At 35.6% G+C, this 21,553-nt stretch overlaps 2 protein-coding genes across 3 annotated transcripts in view; one reads left to right on the forward strand and one right to left on the reverse strand.

The window, feature by feature from the left end:
• Positions 1-21,553, forward strand: part of TG (thyroglobulin) — a 352,924-nt gene that overhangs the window by 254,978 nt on the left and 76,393 nt on the right. The gene's annotated exons all lie outside the window — the stretch shown is intronic.
• Positions 1-21,553, reverse strand: part of SLA (Src like adaptor) — an 88,573-nt gene that overhangs the window by 40,593 nt on the left and 26,427 nt on the right. For both annotated transcript variants that reach the window (XM_003760392.4, XM_012541837.3), the window contains one exon: positions 9,332-9,627. Coding sequence is in view for 1 of the 2 variants with exons in the window: in XM_012541837.3 (XP_012397291.1) it covers positions 9,332-9,365 (34 nt within the window). In the remaining variant the exon portion in view is untranslated. The remainder of the gene's footprint in view (positions 1-9,331; positions 9,628-21,553) is intronic.

Here is a 21,553-nt window from a genome sequence, read left to right on the forward strand (position 1 = left end):
ATTTTTATATTATTTATAAATCATTGTGCTAGACACTATGCTAGGTGCTGGGTATGCAGATGCAAAGAATGAAGCAATCCCTACTCTTGAGGAGTTTATATTCTAAGGATATAATGACAATCATATTCTTTTCCTATATCCTCCCTTTTTTACTATGTATACTAACACTATTAAATAGGATTGTAAACCTCTTGAGGATAGAGACTGAGTCAATTTTCATATTGGTATCCCCCTGACACTAAATCCAATGACTTGCATTTAGGAAGTGTATGATAAATAGCCATTAAATTGAATTGGAGTTTAAGAATCTTATCTTATTTATGAAGCTGACATACCCCAGAGAGACAACCCATTTCATGAATACATTCCATTATCCATGTGCTTTAGCATAAATTTAAATTTCCCTAATCACTTGATTCAATTCTAAACTTATCAAACATCTCTTATGCGAGGTGTCTTCTGCTCCCCAAAGAAAAATGTCCTAAAAGAGCCCCCTTAACATTAATTAATAAGCAAAATGAAAAGCATATAGGGAGGCTCATTTTTAGCATTCAGAGGAAGCCTTTCGTGAGTTGAGAAGGCGAAAAGGAATAATTAGAGCCAAGTTTTGCTCTCCTGAGACCTAGATCCAGTCTTGGGACAATCCTCCTCCAGCTTTCTCACATTCCCCAACCTCCCATATCCTTCCTATGGGAGGGAATAATAGAATTCATGAGTAGGAGGAAGCTAAATGGTACAGTACTGCAGAGACCTGAACTGGGAGACTGTAAGGGGCAAGGGGAAGACACATTTATATATTGCTACTATGTGCCATGTGCTAAGTGCTTTTTATTAAATATTATTTCATTTGATCCTCACAACAACCTTGTTGCTTCACAATTGAAAGAACTGAATGAAACTGAGGCAGAAGTTGTGATATAGTTTCTGACATCAGATTGAAATTTGGGTGCTCTTGAATTTAGCCCAGCATTCAATCTGCTTTTCCTGCTGTCTTCAGTAAAAGCAAAGTTTGAAACCTAGCTCAAACACTAACTGTGTGGCTCTGAACAAGTCACATAACTTCTAAGTCTCAGCCTCATCAGCTGAAAAATGGAACAATAGTAGCCCTTATTTCACTGGGATCTTGTGAGGATCAAACGGGAATATGTATAAATATCTTTGCAAACTTTAATGAGTTAGAATTGTATAAATGCTAACTATTTTTATTATTAAGTCCCTCATTTTACAGATTGGGAAACTAAGACCCCTATAAATGTTTACCATTTTTCTGGCACTATGCTAAGCACCAAGGATTCAAAGACAAAGGGAAATTGTTCCTGCCCTCAAGGAGCTTCCATTCTATAAGAAGAGAGAATGTACATAATATATGCAACATGAATATAAGACATGAGAAGGACTCCTTGCCCAAGATCACAAAACATGCTATTAATGAAATGATTGTTTGTTGTTATGGTCCAGTAATTTCAGTCCCATCCGACTCTTCATGATCTCATTTGAGATCATGATAAAAGTACTGGAGTGGTTTTTCATTTCTCTCTTTAGCTTATTTTACAGATGAGAAAAATGAGGCAAGTGGAGTTAAATGACATGCCCAGGGTCACACAGGGCCAGATTTAAAACAGAAGATGAGTCTTCTTGACTTTAGGCCTGACTCTCTATCCTCTGTGTTATCTAGCTGATCAATTAATTAATATTATTTATTCATTCATTCAGTAATGAAATTGAGATTCATCTATTAGGAATTTCCATATTAGTAGTTTAAGAGTTACAGTGTTCTTGGTTACAAAGTATTTTCACTTGCATTATTTAACAATGAATCAACACACATTCATTAAGTAACTCCTATGAATTGGTCACTGCAGTAGGTTCTGGGAATATAAAAGCTATATGAAGTAAAGATTGTGTTCAAGGAATTCACAATCTACTGGGGATATGTGAATACACACACAAACAAACACACACACACAAATATATTGTGTGCAAAGGAAATACAAAGTAATCAACAGGCAGGAGAAAATACTGACAATTGAGGTGGGGGCATTAGGAGGAGTTCCCATAGCAGGTGGTCCTAAAAGGAGCTAGAGGTCCAAAAAAAAAAAAACCAAAAAAAAAAAAAAAACCCAAAAATAATCATTTTCCCCAGTGTAGTCTGATTAGAACAGAAACTCCTTCAGGATAGGATTAGGCCTAAGCTCCAATACCCTGAAAACTGAATAACATCTCTGAAGGTGTTCCCAATATTAATTAGCATATATTTTGAACACATATAATATGTACATTTTGTCTTTTTAGATAAGATAGAAGTTCCATAAAGGTAACAACTATTAAATTATGGTCTTTGACTCTCCATCACCTAACATACAAATGCCTGGTAAATGCTTATTGATTGAATATGCAACATACTGCAGTTGGAACTTATGTACTAAATGGAGAGAGCACATGGAGACTTTTTGAAAAGAATGCAGCCTCTGTTTTGCATTTATCAGGCATGAGTATGACTGTAGTTGCATCAGACTATGGGAGATGACCCAAGAGGCTGCTAGATTTGAAAAATCTAAATAGACTTAAAGATAAGTAGGTTGAGTAGTGAACTTGGAATTAGAAAGTTCTAAATTCAAATACTGCCTTAGATTTGTGTAATTCTAGGCAAGTCACTTAGTCTTGGCCAGCTTTGGCTCTTCATCTGTAAAATGGGACTAAATAACAATAAAATTGTTTTGAGAATTAAATGAGATATCTATAAAGCACTACATAATGCTAGCTATGATAAAATAGAAAACTGTCTTTCTACTGACATCATCAATTCATTTAACAAATATTTATTTTACTTGGCATTGTTGGAAGCACAGACATAGTCCATTCCTTTAAGTAGTTTATAGTCTAGTAGGAGAAATGAACAGAAAATAACTAATAAAAGCTAGCATAAATTCACAGGAGAGAGAGAAAGACAGGCAGAGACAGAGAAAGAGAGAGATAGAAATGTTCCATCTTGTTGGGGAGGAAAGAGGGAAGGAGGATAGTACAGACTTTATGTAAGGAGGGTCATCTGAACTAAACCACAAAAACAGAATGTCCTTTCCCTGTACCTCCCTGATTTCATTGCTTTTTTGTTCTCTTACTAATTTCCTCTTAGTTAACTTCCATGGGAAGGTTACATCCAAGATGTCAAGGCCTCACTCATCCCTTTTCTCAGACATTCTAATGTTGGAGACCACGGGGAGGGGAAAAATTTTCCCGATATATACATAACTGCAAATTGATAGAGCTGTATCCCTGCCCAGTAGCATATTCTCTCCACATGGTGTAAAAGTTATAGAGAAAAAGCATCAGTTTTAAAAGCAATGAAAGCTGGTTTCCCAGAATCATAAATTTCCCCCCTGCTTTAAATCAGAGACATTATGATTCCTAAATGATATAGCAGCAGTGTTTGGATAAATATGTCAGGGGGTGTAACTGAGGATATCCAAGGAAAAAGTCTAGTTAAGGCCTGCTCTGCCCTGGCTGTGAGTTTAGGAGAAAGAAGGGGAGGAGAAAGATAGTTCTGTGATATTTCAAAGCAATACCTTTTATTGACCACACTGAAAATTATTTAATCTCTATTTTATCTTTTTTATTTTCTATTTTGAGCTGAGTTTTAGAATATATATTAGTAGTAGTAAAATAATACATGCATGTAATGAATAAATCATTGAATATAAATATATATTGTGTGTATATATACATGCATACTCAAACTATCTATGCCTAAAGATAAGAATACTTATAAGAATATATGGATCAAAATATTTGGAGATTACTGATATCAGAAAGGGAGTTGACATATTCTGTGTTTCTGTAGACTGTAGCACTATGACTAATGACTTGAAGCATCAAAGTAAAATAACAATAATATCTAACATTCATATATTATTTACTATGTGCTTTACAATTATTATCTTATTTGATGTTCATTACAACTCTGGGAGGTAGGTGCTATTATTATTATCCAGATTTTATAGATTATAGAAATTAAGGCAAACAGAGGTCAAATAATACAGCTAGTAAGTAAGTTTAGATCTGAACTCAGATCTTTCTGACTCTCGACCTAGTACTCTGTTGCATCACGTAGGTGCCTAAATGAATTTTTAGATCAAAATTAAGATATTTCTAAAAATGTGATAATATATACTATCTTCAAACAGAAAAACTATAAGACCATCGCTGCTAGGAACATTGCCCAAGAATTGATGTGGTACAGCATGAAGAGTCCTCCCCAGTCAACAGTTGCTTCACTGTTAATTCCATTAGAGGAAATTCAAGAATGCTTCTGAAGTAGGATGGGGATAGTTGGGGTAGAGAATAGACACAGAGAAATGCCAGATCCCACTGCCTCCTAAGTCCTCTGTATGTTCTTTAAAGACCTCTAGTGATGTTCCAAATGGTATACCAATCTTTCTCTTTTTAAGATAAACTATATAATATAATAGAAAGAAGACTGTAATTGGAGGTAAAAGATTCAGATTTCATTCCCGTCTCTGATACTTAAGTAACTCTGTAACCTTGGCCAGGTCACTCAGTTTATTCAGCAAACAAAATAGAGAAGTTTGGAATAGATGATTTCTAAAATTTCTAAATTTTTTTCAGTCTTACTAATTGATGTTCTCACATTCTATCTCCTAAGGTTCCATCCAAGTTAGGATATAAGTTTCCAATTAGAGCATTCTTAAAAGTTTCCTGAGGTCTTTCTGCAACTAAGATTCTATATACTATGTTCTAACATTCTGTGTTTTAGCAATCCATTTTACTAGACTTTCTCTAGCTTTAATAAATGTTTTAACCCCTTCTTAGTACTCACAAATCATCATATAATTTTAAACCTATTTTTTCTCTTCTCTTTATTTTAATTCTTCTCCCATTAAATGTTTATGTAAAATGCCTGAGGACATATTTTCTCATATCTCTGAGGGTGAGGTATAGCAAAAACAGCTCTGAACTGGACATCAAGAGATGTGAGTTCTATTCCTGGCTTTAGGAGACTGTGGTCACCCTCACCACTAAGTCTCATTTCCCTCTTCTATATAATGAAGAGGATCAGATGACCCTTAAAGTCCTTCTCAGCTCTGAGATTCTAATATGCAGAAGCATGTTCATACACAAATATCTTTAACATTCTAAAATCTAGATTTAAAAACCTTTAATAATGTTTATATAAACCTTTAACATTCTAAAACACACACATCAGTCTGTAGGGTTGTATATAGCTAGACAGGGGAGGATTTCCTCTCCTTAGTTTCCTTCCTCTCAGGAAACTCAGTGAAACATTTCCTCATCAGTAATTCCTTACATACTCCTGGTGAGTTATAAATTTTAAAATGTGGATGTTTTGTCTCCAAATCCAGTATATTTTCTTTTTGTTACATAACAATGTCCTTAATAAACTTAATAATTTATTCATCTAAATCTCTTGGTATTGCAATTTACTTTCTCCTGATGTGTGTGGTTTCTAGAAAATGCAACAAATAGCCACATTCCAGGTTTTGTAGTTAACTCTTCTTGTTTACAAATTCTTGTGAGACTTGGTGACCAGAATCACATTCTCAGAGGCTAACATCTTTGACACTAAATTGTTCACTCTCCACACAAATCGCCACCATCCTATGGCAGGGGTTCACTGGGCTTTACTTTGAAGACTTGTAGTTAAAGGGAACCTACTATTTCCCAAAAGCAGCCCATTCCACTTCTGGGTAACTCTAGTGATTAGGAAGTTTACATCCATTCAACAACCTCTACCCATTGGTCTTAGTTTTTTTTTTTTTTTTTTCTTTGAGGCCATCCACTACAAGTCCAATCTTGAACAGTTTTACAGTTACCTGGAGATGGCTCTTATGCACTCCTAACCCAACTCTGAAATTTTCTCTTTTCCATGCTAGATATGTCCAGTTTATTGAATCAAAATACATTGCATGGACTCCAGGTCCTCTACTATCCTTATTGTCCTTCTCTGGACATTCTCCAGCTACTTATTCAAAAGGGTTTGTTGTTCAGAAAACATCTAATACCTTTCACAAAAAGCTTCTCATGAGAAGATATTAATGGCTTACAACAAATATTGCTAAAAGTTTCTTTTTTCTTCTTCTTTTTAACTTCCCCAGTTTGAAAGGAATCTTTGCCTAATAGACAAATCACAAAACTTAGAATTTGTGGAGCAATACATCATTTAGGTTTTTCAAATGTATTATTCTTTTAAATTATAATCTTGGAATGTAAGTGAGATGGCTTCAACTAAGATTTGGCCTATAACCTGACTCCTAAATATTGTCCTAAGGAATAAATTTAGGTAAGAGAAACATTGCTAGCAACTAAAGCTATCCCAAAGTGGAACAACAGGTTACCTCTAAAGCTAGAGAGTTCTCTTTCCTACAGCTTATATGTTGTATAATTGTTTCATTCAGTCATGAAATAGACTTGGTAATCTCTAGGAGTTATTTCCAACTCAGGAAATTTTTGTGATGCTATGATAATGTTTCAGAAGCATAACTATAGATGAGAGATGATTAATTTTGTCTCTATCAAGGAATAACTTCATGCTAGCCTCCTAGGAGCTTGATCTTGCAACTGTTTTTATTTTTTTTAATATAGATACAAATTGTTATCTAATATTGCATTTCATTCTATTTATTCCTTTAAAAACCAAAAGGCTTCTAGGAGGGGAAAAATTCCTGGGAAGTCTCAATTAACTGGATTCAATTTAAGCTGAATCAAAATTTGCCAGTTTTTTATGTACTCCATTTTAAGGAAGAAATGGCATATCTTCAACATTAGAATGCTGATTTCTAAGCTCATCAAGTCTTGTTGTTCAGTTATTTCAGTTGTGTCCAATTCTTCATGATGGCTTTTGAGGTTTTCTTGGGAAAGTTTAGTGAAGTGGTTTGTGTTTCTTCTTCTAGCTCATTTCACAGATGAGGAAACTAAGGCAAATAGAGATAACTGACTTGCCCAGGGTCACACAGCTAGTAAGTGTCTGAGATGAGATTTGAATTTAAGAAGATGAGTCTTTCTGACTCCAAGCCTATTGCTCCCTGCACTAAGGCACTACCTAGCTCCCTTATGATGTTGTGGGATAACAGTATAGATTTAGAGCTGGAAGAAACTTTAAAAATCACTGGGTCCAACTCCTTTGTATGAATGAGGAAATCAAAAACCAGGGTCACACAGCTAGAAAACAATAGTATTTAACTCCAAGTTATCCTGATTCTAAGTACTTTACTAACTAATATAATCCATTTATTTTATAGTTGAAGAATCCAATGGTCAGAGAAATGAATTAACTGACCCAGAGTAATACACTACAAGTCAAGAGCAAGGCTTTATATTCACACCTTTGAGCCCAAATTCATTGCCCTTTCTCCCATGCCATCCTATCACCCCATTCCTTAAGACAATTCATGGATATTTTAAAAAATAACCTTTAAAGTAATCTATAACTTTTCTATGTACAGTGCCACATAATCATATCAATGCTTAATTCTGAGTAGAGGATTTGGCTAGCTAAATTCTCAACTATTTCCTAGCACTAAGATTTGATGAATAGTTATCCTGATACATCATTTCCCCCTCATGAAGAAAAAATCAGCAAGATTCTACTTAACTGCAGCAGGAAAGTGAACACATAGATAGGAAGATTACAAAATAAGTGGAGATAGATAGATAGAACAGGTCCTGTGGAAAGAGTCCTGAACCTAGAATCAGGAAGGTTGGAATTCAAATTTTACTTCAGATACTTATAAGCTATGTGATTCTAGGTAAGTCATGACTCTGAATGCCTCAGTTTCCTCAATTGTAAGATAATAATAGCAGCACCTAACTCGCAGGGTTGTTGTGAGGATTAAATGAGGTAATATTTATAAAGCACACAGCATAGTGCTATTAAACAATATATATGTATGTATATATATGCTAGCTATTATTATAATTAATATGTAGATGAATAAAGTTTAAGATGCAAAAAAAAAAAAAAAAAATTAACCAGAAATAAGGGAAGAAACCAAAAGCCCTATCCTCTGTTCCCTGAGGAACTCACCTTTCTACCTATACTTTGCTCATCATTCTCAATTATTCCTATCCCTCCTCCTAAATAACCTTGGACTCCACCTCCGGGTCCTCTGAAGCTAGAAGTGAGGCAAGGAAATGATCATTAGAATAAGTTTAATGCCAAATCAAGGAGAGTCCTTAGGACATAAAATATTAGAATATAGGTTTTTAAAGCTAGGAGGAAACCCAAAGATTTCTCATTTTACAAGTAAGAAAATTGAAGCTCAGAGAAGGAAAGTGTCTGAGGTCACTCCATGAGTTGGTAGCAGAGCTGAGACTTAGCCCATAGTCAGTTCTGAGAAATTAATGAACGAGACACCCTACAGGTATCCTGAGACAGCTAGAGGGTAGAGTTGCTAGATCACTGGGCCTGGAGTCAGGAAGATTCATTTTTCTGAGTTTCATAAGTTTAGAGCTAAAAGAGTCTCTAAAGAACATCAGATCCAACTCCTTCATTTCATAGATGAATAAACTGATGGGTAAGACAGGTTAATTGACTTGCCCAGGATCACATAGCTAGGAAATGTCCAAGATAGGATTTAAACCTAGGACTTCCTGATTATAAGTCTAAAGCTCTGACTGGAGATGGCTCTTATGCACTCCTAACCCAACTCTGAAATTTTCTCTTTTCCATGCTAGATATGTCCAGTTTATTGAATCAAAATACATAGCATGGACTCCAGGTCCTCTACTATCCTTATTGTCCTTCTCTGGACATTCTCCAGCTACTTATTCAAAAGGGTTTGTTGTTCAGAAAACATCTAATACCTTTCACAAAAAGCTTCTCATGAGAAGATATTAATGGCTTACAACAAATATTGCTAAAAGTTTCTTTTTTTCTTCTTCTTTTTAACTTCCCCAGTTTGAAAGGAATCTTTGCCTAATAGACAAATCACAAAACTTAGTATCATGCTAAGTATCCTTATCATGCTAAGTAACCTTAAATCCATTTACCCCTTCAGGGCCTCAATTCCCTCATCAGTCAAACAAATGAATTGAACTAGATGATCTCCAAAGTATTCTTCCAATTCTAGCATTTTGAATTTCAATAGGTAGAGCTGTCCCAACAACCTAAACTGTTTTTTGTGTTTTTTTTTTCCTGACATATGTATGCTTTCACATTCAGTGTGTCCTGCCCTGACAGAACCTTTACTTATGCTTTTCAGAAGACAGAAACATCACTCCTTTACCCCTACCCACCCTAGAAAAAACAGGTTTTGCCCACTACCCATTCCCTCTACCCAATTGAGTGGAAGTTTACCTTTAAATGGTGAGCATGCTTCCTCTCTTTGCATTAACTCCAAGTAGTAACTAGCCAGCCAGCCAGGCAGCCAGAGTTGTCATTCAATCTCCATCAGCTGCCGCTGCAACAGCTGAATGACTGTCGTGGTGAGGGGGCCCTGCCAAGTGTTATGAAGCTCATGCTATCATGTAGAACGGCAGTTGCCAAACAGGCCACATACTTCCTCTGCTAGAAATAAGGAAGGCTTGATGTGTTTGCAGAAGCCTGGGTTCCTGTTTTTAGCAACCACATGAAACTTTTGCGTCCTCTTCTCTCTAAAAGGACATGGGAAAAGATAGGCATTTACGGCAACTCTTTGGAAGAACATATGGCCAGCTGGATTTCAGACAGGAATATGCCATGTGCATAATCAAAAGGGCACTAAATTGTTGAAATAAATACCAAAATAATAAAAATAAAAGGCACCATTGTAGGCTCCCTGAGTCAGATCAAACTGAGAATGAAATGAGTTTAAGTAGCAGCTGTAAGAGGTCAATTCTGTTTTTTCAGTTTCCCAATTTAATAATACACTTGCTGTCCCCCTACTAAGGAGTGGCTCAATTAGGCTAAGACCCAAGTCCCCTTAACTTTGGCTCCCTTCTTCTTTACTGCTTTAAACTTTTATTTGAGAAGGTTAAAAGCACTGGTCAGAAACTTCACCTGTGAAACAGAGACTGGCCATGAGAGCATCTTAGATGACTGATCCCTCTTAAGTTGTTTGGATGTTGGTAGTGTCAGGATATTTTATAAAAATGATTTCATGACCTGCCTTCCCTACCTAGTCCATTGGGACTCAGCCTCTGGATCTTAAGAACAAAAGAACTGAGGCTGATGGGAGATAAGGCAGACTTTTTTTTTTTTAATCTTTGTTTTATTTAAAGGACTATGGAGAACCACTGTATAAATCTTTTTTTTTTTTTTTTTTTTTAATTTTAATAGCCTTTTATTTACAGGTTATATGTATGGGTAACTTTACAGCATTGACAACTGCCAAACCTCTTGTTCCAATTTTTCCCCTCCTTCCCCCTTCTCCTTCCCCCCTCCCCCCAGTAGATATTAAAATATATTAAAATATAAATTAGATACACAATAAGTATTCATGACCAAACCATTATTTCGCTGTACAAAAAGAATCAGATTCTGAAATGTTGTACAATTAGCCTGTGAAGGAAATTAAAAATGCAGGTGGGCAAAAATATAGGGATTGGGAATTCAATGTAATGGATCTTAGTCATCTCCCAGAGTTCTTTCACTGGGCATAGCTGGTTCAGTTGATTACTGCTCTTTTGGAACTGATTTGGTTCATTTCATTGCTGAGGATGGCTAGGTCCATCAGAATTGGTCATCATATAGTATTGTTGTTGAAGTATATAATGATCCTGGCCCTGCTCGTTTCACTCAGCATCAGTTCGTGTAAGTCTCTCCAGGCCTTTCTGAAATCCTCCTGTTGGTCATTTCTTAACGAACAATAATATTCCATAATATTCATATACCACACTTTATTCAGCCATTCTCCAACTGATGGGCATCCACTCAGTTTCCAGTTTCTGGCCACTACAAAGAGGGAAGGCAGACTTTTTTCAAAGCTAGGGAATTTGATAGTGGGACAGAACCTGGGCCTCTAGCTTCCAGATTCTTGCTATGACTGAGAGATTTGGATATTGGGTCATGGAACATTAGAACTGAAGAGAACCTTAGAGACCATCTCATCCCACCTGCTCAGAGATATTAAGTAACTTGCCTTATAGCTGGCAATTTATTCACCATTTATTCAATATTAGTAGTTCACTTACTTTATGCCTGTTCTACCAGGCTTCATTTCTCCAATGTCAAATTATCTTAGAAATTATTTTAAAAAAAAAGAAAAAAAGGCTAAGTATGTCTCCATTATTCTGATAGCTGTATCCAGTGAATGTTCATAGAGACAAAGGTCATAGAAGTTAAGAGCTGGGAAGAATCTTAGTCCACAGAATGTTAGAAAATAAAATCCTATGGCAAGAGGCAACCATGATACCATAATTTCATAACAGCAAGGAAATGAAATGAGTTCAAATTCTGGTATTACCACAATAGTGACTTGTATAACTTTAGGCAAAGCAATTAACTTTTTGAACCTCAGTTTCCTTTTGTGTAAAATGAGGAAGTTGGAATAGGTAGCTAGCAATGGTAGCAGGAGTTGGGGGTAAGAAGATGCAAAGATAAAGATGGGTCCTGTTTGCACATAGTTGATAGTATAGCAGAAGAGATAAAGCTTATGCTCATACAACTCACACAAATTAGACTAGGAAATGTGCATTAGAGAGGCAGACAATGGGTCCTGATAGTTCAGATAGGGACGGAGCTCATTGTGAGAAAGTATATATAGGGTTTTCATACTGGAGTCATTCTGAAACCCTACTTGCAATTCACAAAATCAAAATAAAGGCAGGAAGACTTTCTATACTTAAAAGTGGAAACTCTTATTCAGGCTTTCAAATGATGCCAATTTTAAAGTTCCCCTTATATACAAAACATTGTCCTATGGACTGTGGGATGGGAGGAAAACAATACTTGTAAAAGATGTCTTAAGGAAGTTGTGTGTGGCTTGATGTGTGACTTGATAGGGAAGAAAAAGTAGACAGTTTATAGGATAATCAGAGGTGTTCTGGGAGGAAGACTCATCTCTCTGGGCTCATGTGCTTTGTAAAATGAAGGTGTTCTTTTCCCTGTCCCCTTCCCTTCCTCTTCCTTTGTTTTCCTTTCCCTTCCTATTTCTTCATCTCTCTACCCTTACCACCCAGGTCTCTTTGTCTCATCCAGTTGAAAACACAACAGCTACTTATGGGCCTTATCCTATTGCTGACTAGCATAGAAGTTTTGATCAGCTACAGCCAGTTCATCCTTCCTTAAGGAGCTTGGTGGGCACTCATCATACAGTACCAAACTTAATTCAGATACCTGGTTAGCTCTAGTTCTATGTCAGATTAAATCTTCTGAGCTCAAATAATCCACTAAACCTAACCTCCCCAGGAGCAGGGTCTACAGGGGTTTATCTCCTCTGATCTTAAGCATCTGCTTCCTGAGACTAACATATAGATGGGGTGAATAGATGAAAGGAGATTCCATACTAAGAGTTCCCATCATTGATGAAATCACAATTCTGAATTTTTAAAATATATATTTATTTAGAAATATTTATTATTATATTATTATTAATAAATTCATATTTATTTATAAGATTAATTATTCATATTTATTTTTAAATATATATTTTTATATAATATGTATAACTACTAAGTATAGTAAGAAAAATCTGTTTATTATAGTACAATTTTAAATATAACACAGGTCAAAGCATATGCCCCAAGCAACAATCAACAAGCATTTATTGAATATTTTCTATATATTGCATTAGGCTACATGCAGCTAATTCACATAAAAAACAAAAATAGCCCCTATTCTCAAGAAATTTAAATGCTAAGGAGTATGAAAGGAAGGAAGGGAATACAATTTATTTAAATCAGAGCACACAAATAAATCTAAAATAAAAGGAAGGTAGCCTTAAGAAAATGATGGCATTGGAACCCAGTCAGGGATCAAGAAAAAGCCTGTTGGAGAAAGCAAACATTGAATTGAGTGTTAAAGGAATCTGTGAATAGGAAACTAGAAGAGAGAGCATTCTAGGCCCAGGGAATACTAGGATAGGCAGGATAGGAGTGTCAAAGTGAGAGGAATAGCAAATAGGCCAGTAGAATTGGATCACAGAATTCATGAAAAAGAGTGGAGTATAAAATTGGAAATGTAAGAAAGTCCCAAGACTGTAACACTTTAAAAGGAACTGATAAAACAATGCAAGGTTATCTGGTACAGATTATTCTTGTAATCCATCTTCAATCTTATAAATAGGAATTTCAATGGACTTGGAGAAAGAAGAAATAGGAAAGGTCAATGACATTAGAATGACTTGAGGTAGGAGTCTGGGGCTGAGGAAATTCACGAATGATGCAAGTCTTAAGCTGCAGGAAGATATTATCAGTGAGGAGTAGCTGAAAGAGTGCCTACCTAAGAGGAACTGCGTAGATGGATTAAAAGCAAGAGAGGTTAAAAGGCTATGAGGGCATTAGAAGGTTGACTAGTATGATCTCTGTGGCTTCAAGCAAGTCATTAAGATTCTGTAGTGCTCACCTCCTCTTCTGTAAAATGAAAAGGTTGGGTTAGATGCCTTCTTAGATCTCTTCCAGGTTTCCATCTTGAATTCCATGATTCCCTACCTTCTCTCATTTCTGTGTATTCACACAGGCAATATCCCATTCCTGGAGCATATTCTCTCTTCATCTTAGCTTTTGGAAATCCTTTTTTATTTTCCAAAGGTCCAGCTTCAATGTCATCTTCTCCTTCCCATGGTTCAGAGTTAATTTTCTTTGTCAAATTTTCTTAGCACATTTTGTTTTTATTCCTCCTTTCCCACATAAAATAGTCTCCTGCATATATCACATTCCCACACCCATTAAACTGAAAAGCCTTGTGGACAGGGACTATATTGTTGATCTAGATAGCTCCACAATTTAGCACAACACCTTGTACATTGTTAGTGATTAATAAATAGCTCAATATAGGATAAGGTCTTAATTATATTATATATTAGTATTATAGTCTTAATATAGTCTTTTGGATTTGAGATTAGACAACTTGGATTTGGATCCTATACCTGCTGCTTAATCCTTTAACTCTACTTAAAACATTAGTGTCTTAAAACCAAATCAGGCTCTATTATATAGCTGAACTTCTTATACACTTATTATTAGATATGTGTTAGATATCTTTGAGCTGGAGGCTTATCTTGCCTTTTGATTCAATTCAATAAACATTTTTATTGTAATGTCAAAGAAACTGAGGCAGGATAGAGATTAGAGAGTTATAATAATTAATTTATTGGAGAGTTTAATTGACCAGATCGGACTCTTGTCTCCAAATATCCAGTCCCAAATGTGGGGTCCCAGAGATTCTTTATAGGGTTTAGTGATTAAGAAGAACAATGACAAGATGGGGGAGGCAGAGTGAGCACCAGTCACAAGTTGGGAAGGTCTGGAGTCATGATAGCTAAGATAGAAGGTCTTTCTCCTTCTCTGGATTAAGCATTAACAGTTTATAACCTTAGAGTAGCTAGCCCTAAGTTATATCAGTATTAATGGTTAGGAAAGGGGATATTGCTATCAGGCAGAACAATTCAGGGAAATTGAGATAGAACAATTAGGGAAATTGAGGTAGAATGATCAAAGGAAACTGTGGCATAACATTATTAAGCACCTACTATACATAAGCACTAAGCTAGAAACTAGGAACACAAAGACAAGAAATAGGAGTTGGAAGGACTCTAGAAGCTATCTAGTCTTTTGCAGATGAGGAAAATGGTACCCAGAGGCATTAAGTTCCTTACACCATGATCATATAGGTAGATAAATCTTAAAATACAACTTTGAACATGTCACTCTTTACTCAAACTCACTATTGCCTATGAGGATGAAGTCTGGTCTGGCATTCAAAGCCCTCTAATTTAATCCCATTCTGTATTTTCAGTTTATCTTCCACTATTCTCTTACATAAATTTTCTACTTAAACCTAGCTGCTTATTCTTCCCCTCTTGCTCCACCCCAATATACACATGTCAGAGTTTCCCATATTTATGTTTTTGCTTACTCAAAGCCTCTCTCTCAGCTGCTTTCTCCTCTGAAGACTGAGGTCTCAAAATCTTGACCTTAAAACTCAATCTTAAATTCTACCTTTTCCATAAAGCTTGTTGAAATCCTACCTCCCTCAAAATCCAGTTCAATTACCACCTCTATGCATCCTTCCCTTATCTATTTAGTTAGAAGTGGATAATTCAATTTAAATTCAAGGAATACAATTTAAAGGCAGCTAGTTTACACAGTGGATAGACCATTATCCCTCCAGTTGGAAGGACCTGAGTTCTGGCTATATGACCCTGGGCAGGTCACTTCACCCTTTTTGCCTCAGTTTTCTCATCCATAAAATGAGCTGGAAAATGAAATGGCAAACCACTCCAGAAAACCTCAAATGTAGTCACAAAGAGGGGTACACAATTGAAATGATTCAACAACAGTACTACTTAATTCAAACTATAGATAAGACTCTGTATGAGGTATGGGTAATTATACTGATGATTTTTTAAAAAATGTCCTTGTCCTCACACTCTTATAGTCTACTAAGTCCATAAACAGTGCTTTCTCTCCTTTATGTCTTTTTCAAGTTCCATTTTATAGTATTATGTATGTATGTATGTATATATGTACTGTAACCCTACTCTTGACAGTGCTACATGGGGACAGCAACTATCTTTTTTTATCTTTGCATTTCCTCTTTGAAGATGATAAGGATTAAGCACAGGCACATGACTGCAATAGATAAAGTAGCACTTAATAAATACTTGTTTGTGGTGAATTCAATTGAATCTTTTTCTAAAGAGACTGGAAGGTAACTTTTAAATAGAGTACTGGCTCTGGAGTTAGGAAGAGCTAAATTCAAATCCACACTAACTGTGTGATCCCAGGCAAGTAACTTAACCTCTCTTTACCTCAGTTTACCCAAATGTAAAAATGATGATAATAATAGTAACTATCTCCCAAGATTGTTGTGAGAATCAAAATGAGATACTATTTGTAAAGTGTTTAACACAATTCCTGGCACATAGTAGATATTTAATAAATGCTGTTTGCTAATTTTGTTTTTCTTTCTGGAGATGGGAAATTTTTCTCTCATATCTCCAAAAACTAGATGTGGTAATACTCTGTCCCCCCGTGGCATCCTCTAAATGTACTCAATTCACTTAAAAAGAGGAGACTTGAATGACAAAATCACAGGATCCTTGAATATTCAAGTGCTTTGACAGACTCTTTTCTATGACATTCTCCATCAATGAACTGGAGGCCTTCCTCAATTTCTCCTGAAATAACAAGGAAGGCCAGTGAAACCCTAGAACTCCTATAATCTTTTGTGTTATTGCTGTTGATACTGCAGTTGATGTTGTTATTGTTGTGCTATTGTCTTAAATTCCAAAGGTACAGGGAAGAGTCTCAAAGTAGGTCCTGAAATTAATTTCAAACAGTGACATCTTGATTTGCCAGTCTGGGCAGGTATGAAATCTACTGTCACAATATCTTTCTATCATTGAGTCATGGTTAATTAGCCCAAGCAATGCTGACTTAGGCACAAAAGGGGACCAAAGGCTTCTTCTTGTTCTGCATCTGAACTATTCAAACCCCAAGAAAATTCATTTCCTGGCAAAATCAAATGTCATCATGAAATGTTACACTGACTGGAAAGAATCTCATTTATATATATATGTGTGTGTGTGTGTGTGTGTGTGTGTGTGCGAAATGATGATTCTTTTTCATTCTTTGCATGTTCCCTCTAGATAAATTTAATGAGCTGGTGTGAGAAATTATACATGCTTATCCAAAACACAAAGAAAGTGTCATCATGATTTAATCAAATCAATGTTTTGTTTAGAAAGTTGCTTCTAGAACTAGGAAAAAGTTCACTGGGTGGTTCTGCATGGAGGAAAACATAAGGTTTGGTCCCTTCTGGGTCTCCTCACATATTGTGATCCAAAATGGCAGGTCAGTTTCTAAAAATCTTGTTTACAATGTATGCTTCCACCTTAAATGTGCTTTGATTACAAATGATGTTGAGCAAAAGCTATATTAAGTTGTGAAACCCATGAAAAATTGCTACATAGAAGAACTGTGAACCTATCTTTTAAAAATAATTTATCTTATCCAGAAACTAAGGATGGGGGAGAGAGAATAGCAGTAATGCCCAAACTTGGTTGAGGAGAGTCTGATTTAGTGCTAGTCTACGGTCCAGCAGATCTGGACCAAATAGCAGCAGGAACAAGGTTATTGTCACAGCTTGAACTCAATGATTACACAGTAGAATTGTGTTTTTGGAATGTGGACTGTCTTTTTTCCCTTAACCTTCACCTTTTTATCCAAAAGTAGAGCCAAAGAATTCTTCCATTTTAGCTCAGAGAAGTTTTTTGTTGTTGTTTTTGGTGGTTAATGGTAATAGTTTGTTCTTTTGTCTTTAGGGCCAAGGAAAGGGAGGGGAGAATGTTTTTTTTTTTGTGAAATTCTCAAATGAAAGATTAAGTTTTAACCAAATTCAAAGGGCTCCCTGCTCTTTCTTTTTCTTCATGGTTCTTATGGTTTTTTGTTGTTTTATTTTTCTGTTTCAATTCAATTCATTAAATATACTATTCAATTATTTATGAATACTATGTGTGAGACATTGAAAAACAAATACAAAAGCAAAATAGTACCTGCCCTCAAAAAGCTTACATTCAGAAAAGTAGCAGGTAATAATGGAAGGCTCCCATGGAATTAATGACCATCTCTATGCTGATGATTTTCCCTTTTTTACCTCAGTCTCTCTGCTGACCTCTACTCTCTCATCTCCAACTGTCTTATATACATCTGAAATTGGATGTCCAATCGATATCTTAAACTCAATATGTCCAAAACAGAACTCATAATCTTTCTCCTTAACCCTTCCCTTCCTCCTACCTCCTCTGTTACTGTAGAGACCATCCATCTTCCCATCCCTCAAGCTCCCTACCTAGGATATATATACTGGATTCCTCACTATATCTCATTCCCCATAACTAAAATGTTGCTAACATCTGTTGACTTTACCTTTGCGACATATCCCAAATATTTCCCCTTTTCTCTTCTGATACTTTCACCACTATAGAACAGACCTTTATCTTACACCCAGATTATACAATAGCCAGCTGATAGGTCTACCTGTCTCAAGTCTTCCCTCTCCAATCCATCCTCCATCTAGCCACTAAAGTCATTTTCTTAAAGCACAGGTTCTGATCCTGTCAGTTTCCCCCTTGATAAACTCCAGTAAATCCTTATTGCTTCCAGGAGCAAATGTAAATTGCTCTGTTTGACATTCAAAGCCTTTATAAACTATCTCTCTCCTACCTTTTCAGTCTCTTCACATACTACTCCCCAACACATACTCTGCAGTCTAGTAACATGGGCCTCTCATCCCATATAGAAAATGCTCCACTTCTCATCCTGGATATTTTCTCTATCTTTCCCCAATGCCTGGAATGCTCTCCTTCCTCAAATCCAACTGCTCACTTCCCCTGGTACAGGAAATTTCCCCTTCCCCTCCAATTCCACTGCCTTCTCTCTGTTAATCATTTCCTATTTATCTTAGATATATACTTTCTATATATTTCTTTGCATATTGTCTACCTTTAGAATGTAAACTCCATTAAGGTAAGGATTGTCTTTTTCCTCTTTTTGTATTCCTGAAACTTAGCACACAACATTTAACAAGCATTTTTGATGGATTGAGAAAGTTTTAGATGTAAAGGCAAGATAACATGAGTTAAAATCTTGTCTCAGATAGCACATCATGGGCACATGACTTTCTAAAAATCAGTTGCCTGATCTGTAAAAGATGAATAATGATGAATGGATTATTTCCCAGGATTGGGATGATTTAATTGGATACTATATATAAAATAACTTGCAAATGTGTAATTAGTAGAATTAATACTATTCAACTCAGGGGAAGGCAGAGGGGAATGAATATCCAGATTTTAATATATATTTTGAAGATGGAGAGCCTCACCAACAACTAAGTGCATTGATTTGTGGTTGATATTTCTTTATAGCTTAGATTAGAGCACTAATAGTCTGATATTTACTTGTTAAAATGGATTAATTAGCATGAATTGGATTATAATAATGACAAAGATATGCCCCCAAAAAAGTACTGAATAAATTAATTAAACCTCTCTCTGCCTCAGTCTCTCTCCATCCTGAAATTAGGAACAACATGAGGATGCTCTATGGATTCTTTGGAAGACAACTAATGTAGAAAGTCAACATGATAGAAATAGAGATATATAGTTGGCACAAGTGAAACATTAGATGGCCTAGGATGACTATCTTCATGTGCTTGAAGGGCCAATACTTGAAAGAAAAATTAGGTTGGTCTTATGATTAGATCTGTCTAAAATTAGTTTCTTTGGGAAATAGTGAGTTAACCAGAAATAAAAGTCTTGAGGTAAAGACTAGACTAGATGATCTTCTCATTCTACTTATTTCTCAAGAATATGGCAGCAGGGATTTTTGTTTCTGGAAAAGATAGGCTAGATGACCTCTGTACTCTGTCAAGTTCTGAGCTTTAGGATTAGAATAGTTCACATCGATGCTTCATTAATGAATTGGGCTGAACTTTGCTGTGTTACTCAAACTGTGGTTTCAACCATATCCTTCTTCCAAAAATGCCATTTAGCATGGGTCAAATCATGTTGCCCAATATAAAATAGCAAAAAGAGAAGAGTAATATGGATCACCCTTCCTAGAAAGACAGTATTAACATAGTCACCAAAAATATTTACAAAGGAATTCCTCCTTTTATTCTTATGAAATAATTTCTACCAGGGAATATGTATATATTATATGCATAAATGAGAAAAAAGAAGAAGAGAACATTGAATAAAGGATAGGTTAAATGCCCTTTGGCATAAAAAAAATTCTGTAAGGATTACTTAAAAGTCACAAATGGTATTGGAGTTTTTTTTTTTTTGTTTTTTTTTTTTTAATTTGGCATATGTGACAAACTCACAATGTGACTGGAAAATTAGACATTTTAATGCAAGGTATTTCTGACTGCCATGTATAAACAAGTAAGAGACTGGGAAAATTAGACATAATATTTGTGACAGGTGGAAAAAGTCATTTCCGTTAAGTCTGTAAGAACTTGGAGGACAGACTTGCTGGGTTAGCAAACTCATTTTTTTAATACAGCTAAACTGAACCAAAGTATACTTTCCACTTGTCAAATTGAAGAGCAACATTATTTTGAAGGATTTCCAAAGAGAGAAGAAACAGGAAATTTAAAATCCCTCTTTCTGTCTGGGTCAATATCTATAATGTGGACATGTACACCTCAGTCAGTCAGTCAATAAACATTAATAAGCACCTACTATGTGCCAAGCACTGTGCTAAGTGCAGGACTATACAAAGAAAGTTCAAAAACAGTCCCTGCCTATAAAGAGATCACAATCTAATAGGAGAGGTAATATATAAACAAATATGTACAAATAAACTATATTCAAGCTATATAGGAAATGATCAAGAGAGAAAACACACTAGAATTTAGAGGGATTAGGAAGAGCTTTCCATAGAAATGAGATTTTAACTTATAATTGAAGGATAGGGAAGAAGAAGAGCGTCCTATATATGGAGGAGAACCAGGGAAAATATTGAGAAAATATAAACAATTCTGGCATTCCAAATCTTCCATATTCTCACTCACAACAAACTTGTCAACAATTCAGGTCACAAAAATATTTACTGAATGCCATAATGTGCCTTTATCCTTTCCTCTACTAAAATCCCCCTCCATAACCTCATCATGAAGCAGATGTGAACCTGAGTTCTCAAAGGTTGTTCCAGCAGCATTCAAATCCTTTTTACCTCCTATATCTGTGTCTTGCCTGAACATCATCCCAGCAAAGTTCGGAGAGGTCCCTCACCAGAAACAAAAGGTTGCTATTCATTAGGGATGTTGTCAGGGGCATTCTTGTTCAGATGTGAATTGGGCTATGACACCTTTGAGCTACTTACCATCACTGAAATTCTGTGTATTTGTGAGGCCATAAGAAAATCTAATCCCATGCAAGCATTCATTAGGTACCTATGATATTCAAGGCACAGAACTAAGCACTCTTTGGGTTGGGTATTTGAGTTGGGCCAAGGAAAAAATAGTTTTAATGATGCTTAGTGATTCATTGTTTTGGCCATGATGATATGTACAGCCAATCTTATTGGATTATTTCATGTTTACTTGAAGTACAATATTAATAACTGTCAATAATATCAACTAATTATTTCTAAGACATAATACTGATCTATAAAATCTTAAGATTCTTCATGTTTTTCATAAATGTCAATATACCACATTTCTATAATCTCTAAGAAACAAAAAAAGGTTTAAAGATATAGAAACCTGCCAGAGGAGATCAAAATGATACAGAAACAGACAAAGTGTATATCATCTCTAACTGTCCTATTTGCAAATGAAGTGCTGAGGACACTGTAAAATTAGAGAGGGTGAATTTATATTGTAGACCTTTTATTCAGGTATAAAAAGTGATGAGTTTATCCATTGTGC

The sequence above is a fragment of the Sarcophilus harrisii genome, chromosome 1, assembly GCF_902635505.1.
Source record: "Sarcophilus harrisii chromosome 1, mSarHar1.11, whole genome shotgun sequence".
NCBI classification, from domain to species: Eukaryota; Metazoa; Chordata; class Mammalia; order Dasyuromorphia; family Dasyuridae; genus Sarcophilus; species Sarcophilus harrisii.